At 42.4% G+C, this 22,402-nt stretch overlaps 1 protein-coding gene across 26 annotated transcripts in view; it reads left to right on the forward strand.

Annotated features, from left to right (window-relative positions):
• Nucleotides 1–22,402, forward strand: part of Rel (nuclear factor NF-kappa-B family member relish) — a 411,660-nt gene that overhangs the window by 70,287 nt on the left and 318,971 nt on the right. For all 26 annotated transcript variants that reach the window (XM_075880947.1, XM_075880950.1, XM_075880933.1 and 23 more), the window contains exons 6-8: nt 4,925–5,074; nt 15,992–16,087; nt 17,462–17,559. In XM_075880947.1, the coding sequence (XP_075737062.1) occupies nt 4,925–5,074; nt 15,992–16,087; nt 17,462–17,559 (344 nt within the window). The remainder of the gene's footprint in view (nt 1–4,924; nt 5,075–15,991; nt 16,088–17,461; nt 17,560–22,402) is intronic.

Below are 22,402 nucleotides of genomic sequence, written 5' to 3' on the forward strand. Positions count from 1 at the left end.
TGCGTTTGTATGCCGCACAATTCATAGTACCAGTATAATGACTGATGTTTAAATAAGCTACTGTCAATAATTTGAAGCAGTGTATAACATTTCTGCTTCTCTAAAAAAAAAACTAAATTGTGCACCATTTCTTTTTTTCGCCACTCCTATTTCTCGGTTTTACGAACCTCCCAAATTACAAGATCGCGAGCTTGGCAGATTGAAATTTAAAAGGGCTCTGCAACACTTTTTGAACATGGTCAAAAAACGCTGCCGATCGGTTGGAGAGGCTCCCGAGAACACGCGAGCCAAATATTATAGCGCAGCACGCAGCCTGAAATTCACAATAAATTATCAAAATCAGCTAAAATTGATTTCTCATGAGAAACAATGTAAGATGCTCGAAAATCACCTGTAGAAGGCCATCTATTAGTGATTGGCTGATTTGAACATGGCACACTTGGTCGTTACAGGAATCACCGCGGGAGGCGCACGATCACGCGAAAAAAGCCGCGTATTCGAAAAAAATTTAAAGAAAAAGTTCTCAAGGTTACGAGGCGTGTGTGACGCATTTCTTTTCCCCTGCCATCCTTCCGTGCTTGACCTCCAGCGCTTTCGCTGCGACGAGAGAAGGGAGAACGTGATTGGAGCGCGCGACAATTCTTTGTAACTCCGTTCGTGCTGGACGGATTCATAAACTTTTTGCGGCATTGAATTAGTAAAGAAATAGGCTCTCTTAGTAAATCCATTTTATGGTTACTTGAAGAACTGTTGTGGGGCCCTTTAAATTCTCAGAGTCGGTAAAATGATTTGGCAGGCACAGCAAATGTTAATATGGACTTTATCATTGTTTGCTCAGCAGGGTGGTTCAAAATACTTCTTTTAAAGAAATAGCTGTGCTTATGTTTACAATGCACGATTTAGGTCATGTTGAATGGGTTAGGGAGGAGAAGAAATAAATTTTATTATGAGAAACCAGCAGGTTTAGGTGGCTGGGCTTATGCCTCCCATGAGGGGACGTCCAGGGCTTGCCTTGCCGCCACCTCACAGGCGTGCTGGGCCGCCCAGGTTTGGTCCTCAAGAACGGGGCTCCCATATGTTTTTATTTCTTCTTAAAATATAAGCCTTCTTTTTTAAACTGTTCCAAATTTGATATTTCATGATAAAAAATGCGTGTTTTTTTTTCTCTCGTAAACTGCTTCAAATTTGTAATTTAGTGCTCCTAAAGTAACATTTTGCTGCTTCGAAAATTGCCCCGAATTGTATCTCGGCTATTGCGTCCCTGATGGATACAACTGAAGTGTACATGTGACGTGCTGTGGCTTCATTGAATATCATACTTTCAAATTTAGAAAAAGGGCAAAATTAATGTACCCTCGCAGCACTCATGTTTTTTGACCCATGCTTGTTTTCACGTTGTTGGAAAATTTCTCTTCCGTTAGAGGAAGGAAAAAAAGTACATGCACACACAACTACCTTTAAAAGGTTCGATCGAGTGACTTGTGAAAGTTTATTGCCTCATGAATTGATTTACATGAAAATTTCTTTTTAAAAGTGTGTCTAGAATGAGTGTCGTTATAAGGGTTTGTTGTGCGCGTTAAGTGCATCCTCATTTCTCTCATCACAGTGAGGGCTGGCATGGCGGAAAGAAGTTACATCACTGTACAACATGATCGTGAGCACACACGATGCAGCGCGATTGCTCTCTCTTGTTGTGATTCTTGTGTGTAAGTGAGGCTCACAGCATAATGTTTGGAGACTATATATGGAGCTCATACTGGCATGTGGTGGCCCACCGTGGCAAGAAATGCTTTTGATTTATCGTATTTACTCACGTAATGAACCCCCTCGCCTAATGAACCCACCCCCACCTTGGTCCTTGAAAACAAAATAATATTTTTCAATGTACCTGTTCATTTTATTTCGGCGTGATAGCCAGTGCAGTTGACAATCGAGACAACGTTAAATTATGCCATTTTATCACAAAATAACGGGCAACAAAAGTCAAAATATAGTTTAAAAAGCATACTAAAAAGTTGCGAGCAGCACGAGTGTGGATTATGTCATTTAAATTTAAAAGTCCCACTTTTTCTAGCAGAGCGGCTTCTGTCGGGCACAAAAGAAACCTCTTTGCTTAATGCACCACGCAAGCCCAGCGGCGTGAAAACAAAGCAAACGACAAAGGACAACTGCACCCTCGCGCCGATAGAGCAACGTGCACCCACGTGTGTGCGCTGCCATTCGACGCTGCATTTTTGTTGTCAGGATTGTCATAGTGAAATTCATTAGACACGTGCTGCCCAGAGCACGATCGGCTGGCACACTAGCTACACGGTCAGTTTTAAAATTAAAGTTGGTTGAGCATGTGCTAGAGCACGGGAACTGAGTGGCTGGAGGACACACAAACATGAATCCATGCGCGCTCATTACTGGAGAAAAGAAGAAGAGCTTCGGGCTACAAAAAAGGTTCATAGCTCATTTGATGCACCAAAACAAGAAAGGTGTCCTTTTGTGCAGAGCAAAGTTCTCATTTAGAGGCTCTCTAGTCCTGCCGCTGAATTGAAGGCCAGCAGCCATTGAACAGCAAGTTTCTAGAATGGGTACTGACATCATTTTTCAAAGGAGAGCTTACTCAGCCATACCAATATCTTGTATACAGAAACGGCTCTGAGCAAATGTGACACTCAGCAAATGTTGATAGATATTAATCACATTTCTCGTGGCGCACATGCCGACATCGACACTAACTTGATGTCAGGCTGCAGTACTAATCCTGGTGACTTCATGCAGCAGTCTGGAAAATTGTGATGATGTTGAGCACTAAAACACAAAAAATGGCAGCTTGCGTGTCGACTGATTTCTCTATTTTCTGATCGCGTGCAGTCACTGTCATCCAGCGTACCTGTGAAGAGAGTAAGCAGAGTCTGGAACATTCTACATGCAGGTGAATACAAGATATACGCTTATCAGAGGACAAATTAATCGTTTTATTTTGAATTTTTCGTCATGGCACTGCAGTCTTATGTCAGTGAAACGGTAGACAATTGGTACAAGTTCCACTAATGCCCGTCTGATGCAGTGCTGACACAAGCATGGGTCGACTTCATGTGCCGAGGCGGAGACTGGACACCAATCAAGCCAAGTTTACTTTGTTCGCTGCACTTCACTCTGGACGCGTACGCATGAAACATGCAGTTGCTGGCAGAATTTGGATTGTCGAGCAAAATCTGTGCTTTAAAAGTGACGCCATCTCAAGGTTATGAATCCCTGCCACAACCATGCATCACGATACCTTTGAAGGCTGTAGTAGGGCAGCAGGCGTGTATGTGATCACGAATATGGATAATTTCAAGCATGTCACAGCATTATGAAATCCACTCGAACGCTGCTGACTTTTCCAGAACACCTGGAAGATACCCATAGAAAAGCAACCAGTAAACGTGGAATCCTTGCCATTCCACATTTACAATGCGCAAACCCTTTTGCATGGCTCTGTCGTGGTCAGGCGACTCGTTTTCTGGCATACTTGCAAGGAGGTCAAATGCGAAATGGTTGGTGGGGGATGCAAGCTCAGCGTCTTCCTCTCTGCCGAAGTCATTGCTGTCGTTCGAGTTGGTTTACAAATATTTGTTCTTTGTTGATAGCACCGCAGTTGCCACACGTGCGGTGTGCAACAGATAAAGCAGACAAGTGAAGAAGCGACATGCGGACGAGGAAATGCCACGAAAAGTTGTGCAGGCGCATATTACCACCTGGTGGTGTTGCTTATACTATGTGGTGACGTCAGAATACAGCATGAACTAAAATGAGCTTTTAAAAGCATGCTGTATAATTAATTTTTCAGGGTGCATTCATGCTTACCGGCACATTTTCTATGCTCTTGGAGGCTTGGCCTATTATTTGTCGCAAAAAAATGATAAGTAAAAAATTTCGTGTCAGTACCCTTTTAATACCGTGTTGCTAAATTTTTGCTGCTATAACTACCATGGCTTTTTTCTACTTTGCAATAAATTTTCCACCCAAATTGATGTCAATATTTCTTAGTAGAAAAAAGAAAAAGGGTTTATTATACAAGTAGATACGGTATGTTGGCTATTAGTAAATAGCATCTTATCTGCCGTTTGACGCCGAATACAAGGTGCTGGTAGCCTCGAAGGGCTACCAAGGGAAACATCATGCTCCACTTGTGGGGTCTCGACGAGGCAAGCGGGCACCACGCCATGCTCTTGGAGTGAACGGACACAGCAGACACGGTCGGTACAAACCAAACAATATACATACATTTATTTAACTAATTTAGACGATGATATCGTCCGCCGAATCGGTACATCAGTAATGAACACGCTAGGACATCGTTACACAATAACATGACAAACACACATAACAAACACACTAAACACCCAAGGCGGCGTCGCCAACGCTTGACTTACCACGTGGGCCCCCCTGCGCGCTGGCCCGCGGTGCCACACGCGCCGGGAACCATGCTAGAGACTACTGTTCGCGGCCACCGCCACGCCCAGAAGAGGCTCGCTCAACTCTCGCCCGCCACCAAGGCCTGTCTTCCGCCAGGGGTCACCGCCGGCGCTATCACTGTACCAACAGTGGTACTCAACGCGAACACAACGCCATCTATCGCCCGGCAGTCGTCTCCCGAAATGCTGCCTTGGGGGGAGACACGTGTGCCACACGGCGCAAACAACTTCACAGAGGGTGTCAGCACCCCCCCAACTTCTAAGATTTCTTTGCTGTGAACAACTGCAAGAGATCTTCGTAGCAGTATCTGCAGCAATGGTTTGACTTGCCAAGCTCGAAGGGTGGTTCTTGGCCCCTCTTAAATGGTTTTTATGACAGCTTTAGAATCTTCGGATGCTACCTGCTAGAATTTTTTCATTGCCTTGTGTTCCTGTCTTCCATCTGGTGATCGATCGCTGTGCTCTCGTTGCAGAAGAAGCGCGGCAGCTTCAGACTGAAGCCAAGAAAGAAGCAGCTGAGCTGAATTTGAACCTTGTCCGCATCTGCTTTACGGCCGAGTGCTGTGAAGACGGTGTCTGGAAACCATTGTGTGTTGTTTACTCCAACCCAGTTGCAAACTCAAGTAAGCTGCCAGTCTCTTATCTGTTTTTATCTTAATTTAGCAATAGTGCGGACCATGCATGGTCCATTCAGGGGGGGCTCTATAAGTGATCACAGAATCATAAAAACATCACAATCACAGGGAAAAAGAAATAAAATAATAAGAAAAATGAAAGAAATTAAAATGCAAAAAGAACGTTAGTTACAGTCACGACGCATAAAAAGTACAAGCTTTGCAGTTCGGGTACAAAGTCATCGGCATCAACAACAGTAGAGGGTGGAGCATGGCATTAGGCAGAGGCAGTTCTAGAAAAAAAGGTGTACTATTTATGCAATTTTGTTTTCACAGAAATAGAGGCTTGTACCTTACTGTGGGTGAGTCTAGTTTTCCTAGTTGTGTGGGAACATACACAATCAAGCATATGAAAGAAAATCTGTAAAAAGGTGTTGATTGATTGATATCTGAGGTTTAACATCACAAAAGCACTAAACAGGGGTTGTGTCGAGCCAATGTTTCGACTAGCAGGCTTGTCTTCCTCAAGGCTGGAGCAGAACTGATTTTGATTTCTTCAGCGCTAGCATGTCTACACTTGGTACCCTAGAAGGGGGCAGGGTGGGGCTGTGATAGATAACTGTTCCTTCTTCACTCATACAATTCGTTACAGCCCCACCCCCTCCCCCACTCTCTCACACTCGCTTATACATGTTGCCTCTCTCCCTCCGTTGTTAGAATAGAGGAGAGGGTACGAAACGTAGACACACTATCAATAAAGAAATTAATTCTGTTCCAGCCTTCAGAAAGACAAGTTCGCTTGTCGAAACGTTGGCTCGACACAACCCCTGTTTGCGCATTTTTCATCGCAAGCTTCCCTCGTCTTCTTCGCACCATTTTTTAGACAGTCAGGCATGCTTAACTTTTATAGTTACTTTAAGACAGTTTTGAAGAAAAATAAGCCTACTGACCGTTCTGTGGGATTCTTGCTATGGGCAGTTGTGTTGCATCAGTAGTGGGGAAAGTGAGTCAGTCATTCTATACTTAATAAGTATGAAGAGCACTGCTTTTCTTTGAAGGCAACCAAGTTCTTGAACATCACTTTTGTTGGGGGGGTCCCATACAATCGAAGCATATTTTAATATAGCTCTGGCGTAAGCATTATGTTATAGAATCTGGACCCTAGGAGGTGCGGTTTTAAGTTTCCTTTTCAAGAATGTCAACTACTGAAGTGCAGAGGTACTCATTTGTGGTTGGACACTGCTAAAGACTCGTTCACACCTGTGGCTAGCACTGGTCTGTATGCCTGGCCTCACTTGCACGACTGAAGGGGCAAACAAATCAAACGTGCAGTGGCAGCCTATTTTGTGAGGCTACGGCAGTGCAAGTGGATTTGAATAGTGTGTGGCAACAGGGGTGTTGAAGATTGGGCGAGTTGGTTCGTCGTACTTGAACTGGTATAGCGCATTACGGGGAAGAAGAAACGGCCGAGCAGACCGACACAAGAGGACAGAGCGCTAGTCCTCTGTCCTCTCTGTCCTCTTGTGTCGGTCTGCTCGGCCGTTTCTTCTTTCCCGTAATGCGCTATACCAGTTCAAGTGTGGCAACAGGTCTCACACATGTTGCCTTCAATCACTTTTTGGTCGCAAGACTGGTCCTAGTTACAGGTCTCAATGAGCCTTTACTCTGTTTCGGTGCTTACAGCTCATGAAAATTACAATAAAAAACTACATTTTTACCAAATCTCAAGTAAAACAAGTCGCGTATGCAATCTTAAGAAAACAAAAACATTTCGTTCATTTATGATCTTTGTGCATGTGAGTTTATGTTGCTTTTGTTAAGGGGTTTATTGGCAGAGTAGAACACAGATTGAGTAGCGGTCAGCAGCGTCTGGCAAAGCGTAGCAACCACAAGCTCATGCCGATGGCGATGTCGCTGAGGCGCAGAGCATTACCGCTGAGGCCACTCTTCCTCTCTGTAATAGCCCTCTGTAGAAAAAGACGCCATCCTGGGGTCTTTTTCTCTACAGCGCGGTATGCTTCGAGGTATTTGGGAACAAGTTTTGCGGGGTAGCCAGGTGCGGTAGCAGGTACTCGAAGCCACACCAAAGAATCAGGTGGAAAACTTGAGCTGAACGATTCCTAGGTTGATGGGATTGCTGCTGCCACTGGTCCTTCTGAGAAAAGGAGTGGGCAAGCTTGTGGCATTCTTCAGCATGTCGGGAAGCTTTGGACAGAGGAGTACTTTCGGACTTATTAGGCATATATGAAAGAATAGTGTCTACCGTATTGGAAGGTTTCCACACGTTTTTTGTAGGAAAACATTTTTATTCCAAGCTGCGAAGCTGGAATACAAATAAAATAAGCTCTAGAATGTCACTCACACTTACACCTGCTTTGTTTTTGAAGAAAACAGCTCTAAAATGAAAAATTTGGCTCTCAACATGGGCATTTGTTTCGTCGCATGTAATGCTCCAGTCCTTAGCTACCTGGTCATGGCACAATGTGATAAGAATATTTTGAAGCATATACAGTCGAATCTTGATGATTCGAATTCAAAAAGGCCGGAAAATTTGCTCGAATTAAGAGAAGTTCAAATTAATGAAAGCTAAATGAATGGACGACGGCCCACCATTCAGTCGCGCATGTGCATTGAGCTAACACACGAGGGGAAGTTTCAGAAGACTTACGTTTATTCACAAATCACAGGACACCGGCCATTCATTGAAGTAATCGGTGACGCACGTCTGCACACGTTTGCCTTGCAGTGAGTCAATCCATTTCGCATGCAGCTTGCAAAAAATTTCTACTTCCGCTTCAGCATTCTCCTCGCAAGAGAAGTTGCGCGCAGCAATGTCCAGTGCCAAAACTCTCTAAAGACGACGACGACAACGACTGCGTCTTCACTACTACCTTCCGCCTCAGCCGCAGCATGACCAGCACGTGACGAGAAAGGAGGAGCATCTCTACGCAGAGAGAAGCAGATCGGCATTTGAAAGAAAACCAGCACTTGCAGCAACTTTTTTTTTTTCTCTCTTCGCGTGCATCGTTGAAAGAGAAGGATTTACCTGGCAGGGACAGGAAAGGGGGAAGCATGGCACTGACGGGAAAAAAAGCCAACGCTCCACGACAGCTTTCTTTTTTTTTTTTTCTGTCTTTGCGTGCGGCTTTGAAAGGAGAAAGGTCTTTACACGGCAAGGACAAAAAAAGGGAGAAGCGTCGCAGTTCAGCATTTGAGAGAGAGCAAACATTCTTCTGCAGCCTTTTTTTTTTCTTTTTCTTTTCTTTTGCGCGCAGCGTTGAGGTGTCGGAGGTGCCACCGTGGGATTGGGCATGGTGCTGAGAGCATTATCGGAGCGCGGCATGTTCGAATTAACTGTCGCAAATGCTTTGCATTCGAATTACAGGGAGTTTTCGCCCATTGGAATACATATAGCTTTGATGGGACCTTAGCGGGAGTTCGAATTAACCAAAAGTTCGAATTAACCGGAAGTTCGAATTAAGCATGTTTGAATTAATGAGATTCGACTGTACCGTCTTTTTGCGTGCATATTTTCCGTTATGTAGATGATTTTTCGGTGTTCCCTGAATGCAATGAGAATGTCTTTGACCAAAGGGTCGAGGCTATTTTGCATATTTTCCAAAAGTGCCTGAATCCCTTGGACATTAAGCAGGAAAAACCTGAAGAAGGGAACACGCAATTTCTCAATATTGCTCTGCGTTGCCCCAGTAATCACGTCTGCTCTAGGTATGAACCGCATGTTCAGAAGTCACTTTTGTCTTATCAGTCAACACATTCTAAACTAGGGAAAGGGGGTATTGTTAAGATGTACATCAAGAATGCTCTTGAGAAGTCATGCATGCATGCAGTTCATGAATCGTTCACGCAGCAGGCTGTCTGCATGGAAAAGGCCAGTTATCCAAGACATGTGGTGTTATCAGTGGCTGAGGCTATACTGAAAAGTAATAAGTCTTGCTGTAGCCTCATTGACAAGGCAGGTGCCACTTCTGAATGCAGGAAAATGAAGACGACCATTGTGCCTTAAGATATTGTAATTGGTAGTCGGACCACACAGACCTTGGAAGGCCTAAAAAAAGAAGCAAAGAAAGAGCTTTTACACATATAAGAAGGTTCTTCGTTGCAGCAACGGAGTACATGATCCTGAAATTTCCACTAAAGTGTGAGCTGCTGAAGAGTGCAGAAGTAGCAAGGCTTGCGTCCATTGAACACGCCAGGTTTTCTGACGTCAAGTACTTAATCAACCGCTTCCCAGTGCTGCTACCACTTCAAGAGGGGCAAGATGTGAATTCTGCTCTGGATGACATTCAGGCAGAGTTCACGCGTCTTCAGTTGAAAGAATTACCCGCTGAAGTACCTAAGGAGCAGCAGATTGATGAGCAATGGCAGGTGGTGTCCAGTTTACGAGAAGTGGATGGCAGCTTCAAGTATGCCAGACTTTTAAAGTTTATGTTGGGGGTCCTAACACTTCCGCATAGTTGTGCGGAGTGTGAAAGAGTTTTCAGCAAAGTGAAAAAGGCGCACACCCAGTTCAGTGCCTTCATGTCAAAAAAGACTGTGGAGCAGTTGCTTGTCGCAAGATGTGACCAGTCACACTCGGGAAAGTGCCACGAACAGGTCTTCGAGAAGGACTTCCTGAGGAAGGCCAAAGCTGCCATGGCATCTATGCTAGTCTGTCCCTCCACTTCCGAGACTTGGGAACTTTTTGTGCTTCTTTTGTGAAATGTTTCTTTTGTATTCCATTCATCTAAGCCAGTTTTTGGAAAATAAAGTGCCAATTTAGTATCTATGCTAGTCTGTCCCTCCACTTCCGAGACTTGGGAACTTTTTGTGCTTCTTTTGTGAAATGTTTCTTTTGTATTCCATTCATCTAAGCCAGTTTTTGGAAAATAAAGTGCCAATTTAGTATTTTTGTACTTGGTTTTAGTATTTTTTGTCATCTCCTGTAGTACTTTAGAACTCTGGGATTGGCACGTCTGTTGGGACATCAAACCCCACATATCAATCTGGTTCTGAATGTTGGTGCACTTGCTTAAGGTGGCATAGACGAGCTTCTGTGGGTGCCGTTTACCATCTCCCTACTGCTTGGCATTCACACATGGTTCTTTTTAGCAGGAAATGGTGTAAGTTTTCTTTTTTTTTTTACAGCAAAAGCAGTTATAAGATCAAAACTCCGGTCACGCGCTGCCGTAGTTGTCCGCCGCCACCACCGGTGTCGATAACCACATCACATGAAATTAGAAAAATAACCTAGCACCGATGACATAGTAGAACTCGAACCCGGGTCTGCTGGGTGCGAGCCCAGTATTATACCACTGAGCCATGCAAGTGCTTGGGACTTATTAGCAAACTTACTTTAGGCAGGCTTGATGTGTGGAAAGCAATCGCATTAGTATGACTTATAAAGCATTTTAAAACAGCGAAAAAACAACCAGTTGTCGCACAATGCGAATAACTTAAGAAGTGTGTCGTTCAATGCTTTAACCCATCATAAAAGCTTGTTCTTGTTCACCTATTAACTGTGGTGCATACCCACTTCAGGTATAATTCCTCATCGTCGTCAGCCACTGCATGAACAATCGCACAAAATTCTTTGCAAGTGTTTAGCAAATATTATGCTTCTCAGAAGAATGACGAAAAATAGCATAGCAAATTCTAGCCTTCGACACAAAATTTTTTATTATTAATGCCATAGTGGGCATCAAGCAAGTGTGCTTGCAGCAGTTACCCTGTGAGTGTTAAGAAAAGGCTCTGAAAAGTCGCTCTTCTAGCTTTCGCTGCAACTGTGCTGCGCCTTCTGTGCAGGCCTGATGCCTTTAAAAGTGAATAGAATGCAAGAAAAGTTTAGACAGATTGTACTTCCAGTATTGTAACGAAAGTTTCAGGGAAAGCCAGGGTCATTTGCAAATACCGCGAAAATTCCTGGGAAGTGCTGGGTAGTTTGAGCTGACTTGGGGATTTCTGCAGAAAAGCAAAGTGCATTGGCCTAATTTCATGTTGAGGAGTACTTCAAGATAACATGCAGGCAGGTGTAGGCATATAGACAGGTTTCTTTCTACATGTGGGGCAATAACCCTGGCTTGGAGACAGATGTTTGGGGCTGAAAATGTGTGACGAGTAACTGCTACCAATGATTGTTATGCTGCGCCAAAATGGCTTTTGTCACTCGCTTCACTGAAATAATAAAACCAAAAGACAGTGAAGTTGAAATTGAAGTTTATTGTGACATCATGAAAATACAAGTGACATGGTTCATAAGTATTGCAGAAGGAGGTCCCGAAGTAAACACTGTCAGGGGACCTCCTAGCAATAATGTGTTGATTGGAATACAGGGCAGGCAGATGTCGAGCAAAGGAAAAGCATATTCGAAACACGGAAAGTGAAAAAAAAAAAAACACAAGAAAAAACAAAGATAATTCAAAAGCATGAAATGCAACAATAGTACAGAAACCTATACATTAGTACACTCTGAGACAAATCGACGCGAATTTTAAGTTAACAAGGCGTAAAACAATTCACAATTGCGAAAACACAGTTTCTAAAAGAATGAAAAAGACAAATGAAAATGAAACAAATAAAAACAAATATGACTTAAAAAAAACGTGAAAGATGGTACCATGAAATGTCAGCAAAGATGTTGAAGTAAATGTTTCTTTAATTGTGCTTTAAATGATGCTATATTGTGGCACATTTTAATTGACGTATGTAGTGAATTCCAGAGGTAAATACCAGAAAAGAACGCTGTCTGTTTACCATAGTTTGAGTGCACCACCGGTCGTAAGGAAAACGTTGTAAGGAAAATCTGGTCGAATTTGGATTTATAAGATAACGGAATAAAATACTGTTTATTTCAATATCATGCTGACGCGCACGAAATATGACCATACATAATTTCATGGATATGGAATGATGGGTGGGGAGAATGCCGAGATTACTGTGGATAGGCTTAGCGGAGTCATTCCAGTGACTAAAGGTTATAATCCTCAAAGCTTTACTCTGTAAATGGATCTTGGACAAATGAGCCCTATAGTCGTTTCCCCAAGAAGAACAACAGTATGTCAGGTGACGACTATGAATGAAGGCGAAGTATAGTGAGCGAAGAATGCGCAAAGAGAAGTAAGTGCAGGTTTTAATCAGAACTCGAATTCCAAAAGGAATTTTGGACGAAATAGCGGCAATGTGCTTATCAAGCTTTAGGTGAGGATCAATGGTAACACCAAGAAACGTGGTTGAGTCAGACGGGAGAATAACATGCGCGTCTATGGTTAGGCACGGCACGAATGGTATAGTTTTACGTGGAGAGTGAAATAGCATGAATGTAGTTTTAATCGGGTTAATTACGAGCTGATTATTACGGCATCACTGTACGATATTGGCTGCATCTTTATTTAATTCTGTAAGTAAGCAATCTAAAATACTATCAGAGGAAAATATGGTGGTGTCATCGGCATATAGGGTACATCTAGATGAATTAAGACATTTTGGTAAGTCATTGATGTACAATAAAAAAAGGAGTGGACCTAGTATTGAACCTTGAGGAACACTTTGATTTATGGTATGAGAGTTAGAAAAAGAATTGCCGACTAGAACAAGCTGAGATCTGTTCAACAGATAATTACGTATAAGCGTTAGTGTCGGACCACAAATACCATAAGAGTCTAATTTTGTGAAAAGGATGGCATGATTGATAGTGTCAAGTGTTTTTGAAAGATCCACAAATATGGCCCTGGCGAATAAGCCCATGTCGATGGAATGTTTAAGGTAATCTGTGAATTCGATTAGTGCGAGTTCTGAAGAAAAGTTGGGCCTGAAACCGGGCTGATAAGGTGTCAGAAGACTAAACTTGTTCAGATAATTTGTCAGTCGAGTAACCAGCAGTTTCTCGATAACTTTGCTAAAGAAAGGAAGCATAGTTATTGGACGATAGTTGTTGATTAGCGTGTGGTCCTCTTTTTTGAACACTGGAACTATTTTGCGTATTTTTAGTTCCTCAGGAAAATCATCATTCTTAAACATCAAGTTAATTACGTGGGCCAGAGAAATGGAAATCTCCGAGGCAATGAGTTTTATTTCAAACAGATGAATGTTATCTAGGCCAGCACCTGTGCAATTTAGTTGCTTAATTGCTTGAGTAATTTCGTGCGGAAAAGCAGGGCTTAAATAAAAAGAATGCGAGCATCGAGGGAGAGAGGAAACAACAGAAAAAGTAGGCGCATTGGCCTTAGAAAAATGTAGGTTAAAGGCATTGGCAATGTCGGAGGCATTTGTGAGTACTCGTGTACCAACAACAACTTTTGAAATCCCCGGCTCGGAAGCTTGCTGATTTAAAAATTCTTTAATTGATTGCCAATTTTTGTGGCTGTCATTATCATTGTTAAGAATACGATTTTGGTAGTAACTGTGCTTTGTATCCCTTAACAACATGCAAAGCGTATTGGAGTACTTTTTAAACTGCTGCAAAAGTGATAAGTTAAATGGTTGCATTTTTACTTTTTTATGCAAATTATTCTTTTTTTCAATGCTGCGCAGTAGACCGTTGGTCATCCAAGGTTGTCTAGGAACAGAATATCCTTTGACATGTGATGATTTACTGGAACATTTATTCATTGCATCAGTGATCTTATCACAAAGTTTACGGAAGGCTGGAATAGCAGAGCTATCGTTTAGGACACCTGTCCAATCAGTCCGCGAAATGATGCTACGGAATTTGTCAGTTGAAAATACATCTTTAGTTACAGTCTTCAGTTTATGTTTTACGTGACTATTCGCAAAAAGAAATACAGGAAAGGGGCCAGTAAACGGAAATTCGACAACACCGGCAGAATGATCTGTAGCAATATTCGTTAGAATGTGGTCAATAAAAGTGCTGGAACCACCAGGAACACTACGTGTGGAAGTGGTAATTGAACACTCAAGCCCGTTTCCTTGAAAGCATTTTATATATTCCGAGCACGAGGAGTCAGAAATATCAGCAATATTTATATTGATGTCGGCCATGATGATTATATTTTTATGTTCGTTGTTAACTCGAGTGAGCGTTTCATCAAGGGCAGAGCAGAAGTTGTAGTAGGGTGAGGATGGTGAACGATAAATGCATCCCAGAACTATTTTTGTACCATTAAAACAAGAGCCATCAAATTCTTGCCATACAGATTCGCAGTTATCAGTGGTAAGGGGTAAGTCATAGCGACGAATGTAGGTCATGGTATTGCGTACGAAAATGGCAGAGCCACCATGCCGGCTGTTAGCGCGGTGAGCGAATTCGAGAGGTAACCTGGTGGTACAAACAGTACGTCATCTGATGATGACAACCAAGTTTCGGAAAGACAGATGACAGAAAAACTATGATCAATGAGCGTCATGAAGTTGATAAGATCATCAAAATGTTTCGGTAAACTACGCGTGTTGAGATGAACAAGTGAAACATGAGACTTCGCGAAATGGTGCAATAGTTTCCTTGCCTGTTGAAAAGGGTAGAAAGCCATAAATCAGATATGAACTATTAGCCTAAGTGAACGAAAAAATAGACAGATCACTGAGCTTGGAAATGCAGAAAACACTACTGTCAGGCTCCTTTCTGGTCTTGATCTGGCAATTATCAACCCACAAGAATTGCCACTTTTTTCTTTTTTTAGCGATAGTGCTTGAGGAAACAGGCGTTTACTTTCAGCGGTCAGATGGTCATTGACAAACACTGGTCTTTCCTGACGGGCAGTGAAACCGATGGCGCGTGTAGTAAGACGAGCTTTCTTTACTTTGTTTGCGAACTCTGCTTTTTTCACACGTGAGGGGAGCCTGGCAATTATGTTTTTTTTTTCATTCGGTCCATTTTTAGTTGGCACCTGGTGAACAACATCAATGTCCGCGGAAGAGATAGCACAACCAACACTTTCACCGATGCGCTGAAGAACTGCAATACAATCCTCACCCTTTGTAGTAGGCACACCTTTAATTTCAAGATTATTCTGGCGGGAATATTGCTCTAGGTCAGCAACTCATTGGCTCAGTAACTCATTTTTTTTGTTGAAGGTCCTTGTTTTTTTTTTCTGGAGAGATTCCTGTTTTTGTTTCATAGTTTCAAAGAGATGATTGAAGAGGGAGAGGCTATTATGCAGCTCATCAACTTCTTTGCGCAATGCCTCTATATCCTTGGTAAGACCTGTGTTAGCTGGCATCGTGAAAACAGTACACTCAAAGGGGCAGCAAATGGTGCGGCAGCAATAAAACAATGTAAGCCTATGACACGAGAATACAAATGAAACGAACCTGCGAAAACAGGAGATGTTTGTCAGGCGCATTGCAAATGCTGCCACGACCACTGCTGCCAAAATGGAGGGCGCTGCTGGAATCTTCGTCTTATGTAGTCTACACCGATGGATAGGAGAGGAGACGATGATGTCGAAGATGATAGGTGATGCAGGCGATAGCTTGTGCTGTAGCTGCAACGTCGCCGGGCAGCACGTGCAGAAATGTAGTATAGGGGGTGATCCTGCGAAAACAGGAGATGTTTGTCAGGCGCGTTGCAAATGCTGCCACGACCACTGCTGCCGAAAAGTGGTTCTAAGATTACACAGAACCATGCAAGCGTGAAATCGAGCTGATGTCATTAAATATGCAACGCTCTATTGTGCACTTTCTATTTCTTCTATGTGCATGCATAGCACTTTCACATCATGCTCAGTTTTGTAGAGCTTCATGGTCAACCTCTTACACTTGTGCTCAAGTATTCACATCATGCTCAGTTTTGTAGAGCTTCATGGTCAACCTCTTACACTTGTGCTCAAGTAGTTCCTCTACGAAGAATTCCGCAGAAAAAAAATTAGTTCCCTCAATATTTTTTTACTCGGGCTGCTCATTGTTCAATGTACTGGCCTGCTACCAGTTGTTATGCCAAACTTGTGTCTATTTCTTCTCTTTTTTTTTTACCAGAGGCTGGAAAGCTCAGAATAACCAAAGCAAATCGCAAGTCAGGATCGTGCAAAGGTGGTGATGAGGTCTGGATTCTCTGTGAGAAGATCAACAAGAGTGAGTATTCACAATGTCTTGTACATTTGCAGTCTGATGCAGGGCTTCTAATGCATCATGAATTTATTTACAATTATATTACCTTTAAGGCTAAGAGACGCTCCACCATAGCACTTCCGCAAGTGTGTTGGACTTTATGACGTCATGTTGGTGAACAGTAGGCATCTATGCTCCTACAACACGACGCAGTTCGTGTATGTGGCACCGTTTAATGTGTTCTAATACTTTCGAATACTTCCACCTGTGGAAGAACTTCCTGTAAATGCATCAAATTTACGTAACATTATTTTAATGTACTGGGTATTATATGAGAAAAAAAGTCATGGGTGTTGATTCATGTGTTATTTTAATCAATTATATTTAAATATAATTAAATATCTATTCATTCTGAAGTCACTCATGCTCTGTTTCTTTGTGCGTAGAACAGGCCTGTAGCCAGGAACTTTTTTCGTTACAGATAGCCACTTCCTGAATGCCATGGTTATTTTAGAAAACCATGTATTTTAGTTACTCAATTATGTCATCCCACAGGGCTAGTTCAGTCTAGCTTGATTTTTATAGCCCCAGTTATAGTGGGCACAGTTTTGGTGAACGCGCTTATTCTTTTTCTTTTTTTTTTGTAATGCACAAAGAGCATACAGGCAATGTTGGTCAATTCAATTTGGCAGCATGAAAAGGTAGTACGCATGATGATGACACTCAATACGAGACCTAAAGAAATTGGTACAAGGATATGTACAAATCACCAGCCATGAACACAAGGGAATAGGGCTGTCTTTTGATGATACTCAAGTAGTAGTTTGCAAAAGGTGGAAATGCAGTGCACCATAGTCATGAGCAACTAATTGACTACATAAAATGAACATCTTTTGCAAGCATATAAGTAGAAAAAGGCAAACTGAAGTTGCTATTCAAGCTAATCAATACAAATTTATCTGAGCTGAAATATTAACTTAGAAATGGGGAATTTTTCATTACAGATCTATGTTGAGGATTTAAGCCATTATAATGTAAGGCTAGGTCTGATGATAATAAACAGAAAATTTAGGTCATGTTCAATGGTCATGCAAGGGTATGAATATTCCGGTTTTTAAGTCAACCTCTATGATCTGTCTTCAGCTTTGGTTGAGCTTTGGTTTGATATGCTGCTTTAGGTTTCTTTAAAATCACAAGTAGGTTGTTTCAAAAAGATATTTCCTGGTCCTAAGATTGGTTGAAGACGGCCTTGGGCTGCTCCACTTTGAGATAAGTTGTTGCACCCTTTCTGCTTATAAATTGGCGAGTGTGCATTTGACGTGTTAACATGTAAAATGTGCTGGTTTCTAAACACCTCCGGTTCATATTATTTCTCGCTTACTTTGCTCCAATTTACAGAAGACATCCTGATAAAGTTTTTTGAAGAAAATGAGGAGACAAAAGAAAGGACGTGGGAGGCACCAGCTACATTTCAGGAATCAGATGTACATTACCAGGTGAGAGTTATTAAAGATGCGTCAGTTAGCAGTGCAGTGTGCCGAAGTGAGCCTTGCTTGCACTGCAAAATCGTCACCAGCCTCTATACTCTTCTCTGCTCTGTAGAGATATAAATACATTCAATACTAGAAAATAACATGCTGCAAAACTTCTGCTCGACTTTAAAGTTCCATTTCTTATAAGGCACTTTATTTTTCATTCCTCACACACGCTGCAGTTTCACCTGAGATGGTGGCAAAAGGTCGAAGGAATGGAAAATAAAATGGATTATGTAATCCAGGAACCTTGAATGTATGTAGCTGTAGTCTACGAGAATGTGTTGTTGGGCTAGTTGGTTCATGCTTAGGTTAAGGACGTAGACAAAAAAACCCTATCTTGTCCCCTTCTTTTTTCGTCTACATGAGTGGCGTTCTTAACCATTCTTCAGCAGTAGTGTACAGGAGCTACATTTACAGTACCTCAGCATGTATTTAACTACGGTAGACTCTCAATAAACGGAACCTGAAGGGACCGGGAAAATATGGCCCATGTAACAGGAGTTTTGTTTACATTGAGACAGTTCTGTAGCCAGGGAACTTTTTTCAATGGGATGGGCTGTTGTTGAAAGCTTTGAAAAACACCCATGTTTGTTATTTTTCCTTGGAAAGTCATGCCCTTCCATCCGTATGGCCTGCTGAGAGATCAACAGGGCAGCAGAATGCAAGAGTGAAACCAATCATATCAGAGGCAGGTGTTCCATTTAAGCAGTGCCAGTTTGGTTTAACAGATTTCCGTTTACTCATCCGTTTAACATTTCCGTTTGCTCTATCCTTGCTTCAGGTACTGCAAGCCGTGCACTTTGCCATTTACATTTATCGTATTCACTTCAATGCAGGGGTGGAACAGTTGCTTTATTTGGGCCACTGGGATCCAAACTTATTTACCTGTGCCAAACCACCCATGCTGCGCCAATATCGCTTATCAGCACTGTGCTGCGCTGCAGCACCCAAATTTAGCTGCAGGGTGCGAAAGTGATCAAGCCACATGTCCAGAAGCATATTTACGGAACATCATCTTTTCAGTTTCATCGAAACAGTTATAGTTTCGGTTTTGTAAAGGCTGTAATCACTCGAGCAGCAGCCGTGAACTTGTGCGCGTGCCATCATGGCAGGCATCAGCGTGAATTTCTCATGAACACTCCTATCACTGCACGCTCTCAATGTAAAAAGACTGCGAAAAGAGCATCTCTTCTTAACACAGGCATATCCTTTCACGCCAATGTTTTGCAGAGTTGCATGATATTGGGGCTAAAAGGGTTGACTGCCGGCCTTGCAATTCGTTGCTATCACATTCATTGCTTCACCCTTAAGGTGAAACTGTTTCTTTATAACTTGATGGCAGCGTTCGGAAAAAGAAACAAAGAATGATATGCAGTAACAGCGCTCCAAAGAAGCTGGGGTAATGTGTGGTTTCAAGACCAGCCTAGCCAAGACGGGTGCACAGGACTGTTCAACGAGCCTGTGCACATATCCTTGTTCATTTGGCCGCTGTGCACCATTATAAAGTGCTTATCAACTCGGTGGTTGATGCTCACGCATTCATGTTAAAAAAAATAGGATGTGTGGCAGTACATAGCTAAAAAAGACACAGTTGAGCCACAAGACCGAAGCAGTGAATGCAATAGCTGCGAACTATGTTATACGAAGTGATACTGGCAGCTAACTCTTCTTAATCTTATGCCGCGTAACTCACGCTTGTGTTTGAGAATACAGACTCTTCACGGAGAGCAGCACTTTTCTCGCATTCTCTCTGCGATGAGAGCAATGAGGATGCAACACGTTGAAGTGTATGGGAGCCGCACACTGATGCAGTGATGTACTACACTGAAGAATTCCCATGCAGAGACATGAAAATTCTCTATTTCAGTGATTTTTCCCTGGAAATGCTGACGAAATTTGCAGCATATTTTCCTGCACAACAGTACTAATTTCCACCCTCATTCACGCACACACATACTATAATTACACGTGTCTCACGTACCGGCGACTTTTGAAATCATGACTTGCCCCTCCGCTGCTGCACAACCAAAGCATGACTTTATCAATTCATATACTGTTAGTACACTGCACATTTTGGGCTTCAAGTTTAACACCAATAGTGAACTAGAAACTGCTCCGCATAAATATCAGAAACAAGTCTCAAAGGCTGTGCTGGCATGGTGCATGCACCAGAACCGATTACAGCAGATGAAGGCGCGCTAATTATCGGTCATCATAGAAGAATTTAACTATTCCTGAAATTCCCTGGAAAATCACGAAGATTGCCTTTTTCTTTTTTGCTTAAAATGACAAATGAAAATTCCCCGAAAAATGGAAAATTTCCTGCACGGACCATCACTGCGCTGATGGCTGCCAAGCTAGCGTGTGCACCAGCGATTGCAACGCTGCCCTAGAAGCAAAGTTCTCAGTTGTTGCTCAAGTGACACACCCTCCCTCGCTTCTTTTCGTGCTCTTTCAAGATGGGTGAAGTACTTCTCTCCTTCGACCACAGGCCTCTTGGGCGAGGGGATGCTATTGCATGTGCCCTTCCAGCGACAGAGACGGGCCAGAAAGTTAGATCTGTGCTTCAACCGCCTTTGTCATTTCCTCTTGTGCGCTTTTACCTGTGGATAGAACATACGATGTGGGGTGGTATGCTATCAATTTGGATTTTATATGGGACATGACAGCAACAGCAAAAACCTGTAGAGTGTGTCCTTATAATTTCGTAATAATAAGGCTATTTCACATTTAGCTTAGTGTTTGAAAAAGCAGCATTGGACGATTGTTGCTTTACAAGTGCTGTGTAACTGGGCCACATCTGCTCTGAAGGTTCTGACTGCTCTAAACTTGCCCAGAAAGGTTCTTCTGGCTGCTCCAAAACTGCTCCAAAATGCCTGTTTGCCTGATTACGGATCTGCTCTGAAATCTATGTACTCTGTTCCACTCCTGTTAATACAATGCGAGTTTTTTTTTCTTCAGATTTTTGCTACCTGGAGGCAGTCGATTCTTGCGTTACAGTGAAATACTGAAATTCAAGTTGTTTAAAATTGCAGTGATGTGCAGAATTCTTTTACATTTCTTTCATTTTTTTTTGTGAAAAGTCACCCCTCACATTAGAATTTTGGACACGTTATAATTAGGTAAATACAATGTATATTGTGTGAATATAGCACTAGTTACTGTTTTGATGTGATATTAGGCCCAGAGATCTTTTCTTTTTCTAATGTGCAGCAGTTTTTAATGTTTTACCTTCACAGATCTAAGTGGAGAAAGGTTCTGTTTGATGACAATAATGTCAGCATTGTTCCGTTCTGCATAACACTCGAGGTTTTGATGACAAGTTGCAGGGGGGGTGGGGCGGGGCTGAGGGGGTGCACTAGCTTTGCGGCCACAGTGCTGTTAATGTTTACTTTGTGGGAGCCATAGTCACTGTTTTTTTTACTGCTATATTATTTAAAGGGGCCTTGCAACACTTTTGGGACAAACTTATTTGGCACCGGAATGCATGTAGCTTTAGTTACTGAGACTAATGTTAGAAGAATACGAAAATTGCACCGAGAGTGAAGTTATAAGTGCTGAAAGTTCAAAACAATTATGAAAATTGCACAGAAATTGAAGTTATAAGTGGTCAAAGTACAAAACTCGAGCAGATGATGGACGATGAGAAACGTTTTCTTTCACATTTGACTCGCCAGCTGATGTCAAAGATCGCTTCCAATTACAGCATGCGTCTCATGAAGACATACCGAAAATGTCACCTCACAGTGGCCTTATTACAGTTCCTCGCTACTGCTCTTCTTGACGGCATCGTTAGCATGGTTACTACGAACCACATAGGTCGGGTAGCAGACACTCCCGTGGTCCAACTGTGTAAGATACACACATGATACGTTTTGGGCAGGGTCATTTCTCAGCTTGCTAGCAAGACGCGTTCTATGGCAATGCCGGCACCCACCGCATGTCAGATTTTTGGCTCACTAAAAACGTGGCATGCGTTTCCACCTTTATTTGCTGGCGTACCATAGCCTCGTTTGCAGGCTAAGTGTTGGGTTGGTTGTTGTGAAAATACATTTAGAAAAATGAACAGCTTCCTTCTGAGAAAGTGTAAAAAAAAACGTTTTTGCTGTTCTTAGCATTCACTCCTATAGCCTAGCTACCAGCATATGAATATTGCACGCCATTTCTCACATCAAGCCAATTAAAAGCGAACTGTCCTTGTCATCACGTCACATGGCCTGACTTCACTTCCCAGAACAAAAATAGCCAATGTGTCACCGTAGTTTAAAATCAAAGTAGTTTGTCCCCTGAATTAAAATTATAACTTCGTCGATGTCGGTGTTGCCATTTGCGCAACGATATCGGCACGTTCCACTGCGCCAGAAGAACCAATGAAGAATACACGCTCAAGCAGTGTCACAGGGCCCCTTTAAACATCCTTGCTGCACTTGTGTAAAAAATATCACAATGGCAACTTTGCTTTACATAAATGGTCTAATTCAAATTTATAGTTGAAATTGTCAATTTTACTGACTTGGCTACCACAGTATCAACTGTGTACGTAACAACGGAATTGAGAACTGAGACATTTTGCTGAGCCTTTGAAACAAAATTTCAGCTGTAAAGATCTAGCGCCAGTCATCTGTCGCCATTCAGTGATTCCTGTGCACAATGCTGCTCATGAGCTTTCATGATCTGCTGGTAGATGTTGACAGATAATTTGCTTGTTTCTTATGCATGTTTTCTCACCTCATACATTTCAACCATTTTGTGTTAAAATGGTACCATTATTATCGTTTGGTTTGGCACTCTTTCTTTACCTTGG

The sequence above is a fragment of the Rhipicephalus microplus genome, chromosome X (genome assembly GCF_043290135.1).
Source record: "Rhipicephalus microplus isolate Deutch F79 chromosome X, USDA_Rmic, whole genome shotgun sequence".
NCBI lineage: Eukaryota > Metazoa > Arthropoda > Arachnida > Ixodida > Ixodidae > Rhipicephalus > Rhipicephalus microplus.